This window comes from Vigna unguiculata, chromosome 2 (assembly GCF_004118075.2).
Source record: "Vigna unguiculata cultivar IT97K-499-35 chromosome 2, ASM411807v1, whole genome shotgun sequence".
Lineage (NCBI taxonomy): Eukaryota > Viridiplantae > Streptophyta > Magnoliopsida > Fabales > Fabaceae > Vigna > Vigna unguiculata.
The window spans coordinates 7,970,333-7,975,769 of record NC_040280.1 but is presented as its reverse complement, the minus strand read 5'-3'; the positions used below and the strand labels follow the sequence as shown (position 1 = coordinate 7,975,769).

Genomic DNA, 5,437 nt, shown 5'->3' with positions numbered 1-5,437 from the left:
TTTTTTTTCAATAAGTGACATGTAAGCTATGAGTTTAATACTAAACTATAATATAATCACAATGCACAGTTAGTTAAGAAAAATAATGTTTTATGTGATTTTTATAAAATGTAAAGATAAATAAAGTATAATTTAGTTTAATAACAAAAACACCACTTTTAAAAATATTTAAAAGTGAAAAAACATATATCCTAACCCGATTTTGTAATAATTGTTGAGATCGAAACTGAAGGAAGAAAGAGAAGCCAAAGGAAGCAAAGATCCCTGATCTCCCCCTCCATTTCTGACCCCAACATCACATCAAATCAAACCTGAGAAAAAACCCTAATCCTCACGCCTCTTTTCATACACAGAAATCGTGAGAGAGAGAACACAACACTTGCAATTTTCTCTTTTTCATGCACATTGATGAAAGAGGCTCAAGATCCTCCCTGACCCATTAACCGCAACAATCTCAAACCCCAGAATTCGGCCACACCCACTTCCCAAAATCCTTCCTTCTGAACTCACCCATATGCTCCAACACCACACACTTCCCATTTTCACCACTACCATTGATTACTATTAATGGGTGTTGAGAAAAAATGGTTCTTCACCCTCTTCACCGCAGCATTCCTCTCCCTCTCCATTCTCATGTTCTCTTCCTTCTCTTGCTTCACCTTTCCTATGCCCTTTCCCTCTATTGTCCACCATGGTCCTCACCACCCTCCTGCTTTTGCCTACTTCATATCTGGTGGCAACAAGGACGGTGACCGGATCTTCCGGTTGCTGCTGGCAGTCTATCACCCCAGAAACCGCTACCTGCTCCACCTTGGAATGGATGCCAGGGATGAGGAGAGGAAGAGGCTGGGCGCCGCGGCTATGTCGGTGCCGGCGATTCGTGCCTTCCGGAACGTGGATGTGGTGGGGAAGGCTGACTATGTGACCTACATGGGGTCATCCAATGTGGCTGTCACTCTGAGGGCTGCTTCTGTGATGATGAAACTTGATGGGGGGTGGGACTGGTTTGTGACTTTGAGTGCGCGGGATTATCCCCTTGTCACCCAGGATGGTAATGCCAATACGGTAATTTCTGTTTTGGATCATGGGTTTGTTTGCACTGTGGAGTTGCTTATTTTGGGGGGTGAACTTTTGTGATTGTTTTTGTCTGTTAGTGGCGTGATGATTTTGATCATTGGAAAGTTTGTGTTGATGGTTTGTTGGTCTTCATATGTTTCGTTTTGGTCTTAATTTCTGAACTCATAGGTGAAAAGAAGAGATTTCTTGGTGATTGGTTGTACTTAATAAAATAAGGTGTTGTAATATAACCTTGTATGAGTTGAGAGGACCTCAAGAAAGGGGAAAGAAGTTTGGAGTTGAAAATGGAGAGGTTCAACGTAGAGGGAGCACAAATAGTGAGAGGAGTGTGGAGGTAGAGGTAGTAGTATCATATGTTCAAGGCCGATTGGGGATTTGGGGTTCAAGGGTGTTTGGAGTGGAGGATATGAAATGAGCCTCTTGCTAGAGATTTGTAAAACACTTCCTTCGGTGCACCAAACGAACTCAGCTGACCAATTTAACAAAGCTGAAGTTCTTGGTGTGGTTTGATTCCTTGTACTTGGGAATGTTTTAGGTTATTTTATACTTGTGATTGCTGTTTATCTTGTTTGGTAATTCTTTTCACACTCCACAATAGTTTAATGCTTTGGATTGGCATGATTGACTAAATGCTTTGATATTTTCTATTTATGGGTAGATGAAGATATTCGTTGTGAGCTGAATGTGTTATGTGTTCCATGAACACTTGAAATTAGACCAATAGGTCCGGTGAGCTCACAAGGGAGTAAATACTGGATACTATCAAACGGGATCGTACTAGTTGAGTTATTAATAAAACTACTATAGGCATACTCAACAGTATGCATTGCTAGATAACAATCGCATATTATTCTCTCAGCAAGACAAGACAACCAATTAGATCACCTAGACCACAGTTAACAACCTTAGTTTGAGTAGCAATAAGTTGTTACCAAACAAAATAGAATTTCATGCCACACAACTTACCTTGGATTTCCAGAAATAACTCAGAAACTTCATCCTTCTTACAAGATAGAATAAGCCAATATGTGGAGACACCCAATCTGTTTGAGGAGCAACTTTCAATATATGATGTTGATACACAAACATGAACTCTGAATGCAACACAAAACAGACTTGGACACGGACCCTGGAGGCAAAACAAAACAGACACTTTGTGCTACTTTGTGCCTGTTCTATAAGCTTTAGGAGCAACCCTGCGATAGCTAAAACTAGAAGAGCTGAAAACCCACTATGGTCATTATTGCACTAACTTGTTTCTGGTGATGGATTTGCCCGGACGGATAGATGGCAAAGAAAAGAAGGGAAAGCATGAAAAGCAAAATTGGTGAAAAGGTGAAAAAACACGAAGAACAAAATCAAATTCCCATTCCTACTTTCTTTGCATACATGGGAAGATTTGTGGGGAAACTTACATATAATTGATTAGAAATGAAAATGTAATCGAATATATATATGTATGTATATATATATATATATATATATATATGTATGTGTGTGTGTGTACATATGTATAGATATATATGTATATACATATATATATATATATATGTATGTATATATATATGTATATATGTGTGTGTATATATATGTATATGTGTGTATATATATGTATGTATGAGGAATTAATCCACTTTTTTTCTTGTGCCTCCAAAGAATCTGTTGCAAAAATATTGCTAATATTGTTCTTCATTGAGCTATGAGATTTGAGCCATCACCAACTCATCTTGGTGTTTCTCGCCATTTTTCTGACCGTTCAATCACTGCAAGCATTTTTAATGGGTTTTAGGACTTTATATTGACATTCCTCTCATTTAACTCTGAAGTTAGCATCTCTCTTTCCAGGTTTCGGCTTTTGTTTCTTAGTCGATGGGACCAATGGTTGTTGATACCTTCTGTTCTGATGAAAGACATCTGGTGGATATTTGCTTCTGCACTGCAACTACCCTTGATTTATAATCTTTTGCCGCATACACCAACAATCACATCTGATCCGTACTGAAATTCAGTAGCTGAACCTTTTTTGCAGACAATCTGACTTAAGTCAGTGTCTCACTGTCGTGTTTCCTGTAGAGAAGTGTGGACCTCTTTCTTCTCCCTCCAAGTAATTTTAGCCTTCACCAGTTTCTTTAAGTAATTTGTATGCCTTTTCTTCTCCACTTCGTGGATCATCCTTTGCAACCATCACAATCTTCAGCTATAATCCTTAACCATACATAACAGAATCCCAACCTCAGCCCACTCACTCTTATGCTTACCACTGTTGCCTTGCCTTCCCAAATTTTCTCTCCTCTGAATCTGTTGGGTCCTGCGGGATTTCTTTCCTCACTTTACCATCCACTTTGCTTGTTTGGGCTCATCATTCCTGTTAATCAGGAATCGAAGAGAATATTGGCACAGAAGTTTTTGATGAAATACTGATGTCCTTCAATTGATGTCAGTGAATTCTTGCATCCCTGACCCCACATCAAGTGCTGGGGAATCTCAGATTCTCTTTAGGTTTGACTTCAGGTTGTGATTACCTACTTGTTTGGCAAGTGCTGCACTCTATTCTTTACTGGCTATACTTTTTATCTGGCCTGGCATAACCCTGTTCATAAACAAACTTTGATATACAGCTGATGTAAGAACATGTATTGTTTTTGTTTGTATATTATTTTTCCAGATCAAGAACATTTACTGTCATTATTTAATTTCATCTTACAGGTGAAATGCTGTATATGACTTCAATATTCTGAACTTTATTCACTGAAAAATGCTGTGCTATTCTTCTTTTTAAGCACAACTCATTGATGATATTCTCAGTTATCAATATATCTTTCTTTCTGCAGAATTTCCAACTTTCTAATCCATACTCTTTTGTCTGTATCAGATCTGGCCCATGTTTTCTCTTCTGTTCAGAGGAACCTCAACTTCATTGATCACACGAGTGACCTTGGATGGAAAGAGTAATGAAAACTACTGATAATTTTAGTTTCTTCATTGTGATACTGTGGTAATTCTACATTTTAAGCACTGGGTCATATATTTTTGTATTTTTTGACCCATGCAGAAAAGACAGATTCCAGCCTATTGTAGTTGACCCAGGAATATATTTAGCTAGGAGAAGTCAAATTTTTCAAGCTACACAGAAGCGGGATACACCTGATGCATTCAACCTTTTCACAGGCAAATTTTCTTTCATACAATGTCTGCGCAACTCAATCTATGGGCTTTGACAAATGAATGTTGAATGCTTTTCTTTCCTAGCAGGTTCCCCATGGGTCATCTTGAGCCGATCCTTCTTGGAGTTTTGCATCTTTGGCTGGGATAATTTACCTCGAACACTCCTGATGTATTTTACAAACGTCAAGTTATCCCAAGAAGGTTATTTTCACTCAGTCATTTGCAATGCACCGGAATTCAAGAACACAACAGTAAATGCTGACTTACGATATATGATCTGGGACAATCCTCCAAAGATGGATCCACTCTTCCTTAATGTATCTGTTTATGACCAGATGGCAGAAAGTGGTGCTGCTTTTGCTAGACAGTTTGAAGCAGGTGATCCAGTTTTGGACATGATTGATAGAAAGATACTTAAGCGTGGGCGTAATCATGCTGTGCCAGGTGCGTGGTGCTCAGGCCGGAGGAGCTGGTGGCTGGATCCATGCTCACAATGGGGTGAGGATGTCAATATTCTGAAGCCAGGTCCCCAGGCTAAGAAGCTCGAGGGTTCTGTTTCGAACCTTCTTGATGACTGGAGCTCACACACGAATCAGTGTCTTACTGCAAGTGAAGAGACACAAGACTAGAAAGATCTTTGGAATGGCGTGCATTGTTGTTGTGCACCTCGATTCATTGACCAGTTGAAGCTGCTATTAATTTGAGGCACATTCTTTGGTCACCAATGCAATTCAATTTTTGGGGAGGGGGTTGATGAGGCTCTCGTGGCTCTTATTGGGAGTCTAGTACAGTCTTAGAGCGGGGAAGGGTATGCTAGAGATTTGGGGTCTTGATATTTCCAGTGGATCCTCTGATGTCTTCAACCCATTTGATCAATTAGGAGAGCTTGCAGCCCCTGCTTCCATATTATCTTATTATATGTACTGTATGTTTCTTTCACCCTCTTAGGGATTTTAGACTTTTAGAACAGAATGTTCATTCTTTACAAGATATGCTTGTCATTTTCCACGCTCTCACTCTTTTCCCTTGCACCACTTGATATTTTGGATACATTTGTTTTGGACCACTGATACTATAAAGGACATATCTTTTTGAAGGGAGAAACACAGAATCTGCAGACAGGTCACCTCAAAATATTGAAAGTCCAGTAAATTTGCATTGAACTGTTGCTATTATGTTGAATCTTCATTTCTAG

The 5,437-nt window shown here is 39.2% G+C and overlaps 1 protein-coding gene across 1 annotated transcript; it reads left to right on the top strand.

Annotated features, from left to right (window-relative positions):
- Positions 1–212: 212 nt before the first annotated feature.
- On the top strand, positions 213–5,227 carry LOC114173740 (beta-glucuronosyltransferase GlcAT14A-like). The gene is made up of 4 exons (XM_028058322.1): positions 213–1,051; positions 3,950–4,025; positions 4,130–4,245; positions 4,330–5,227. The coding sequence occupies exons 1-4, from the start codon at positions 568–570 to the stop codon at positions 4,869–4,871; spliced, it is 1,218 nt and encodes a 405-aa protein (XP_027914123.1). The 5' UTR covers positions 213–567; the 3' UTR covers positions 4,872–5,227.
- Positions 5,228–5,437: the final 210 nt, after the last annotated feature.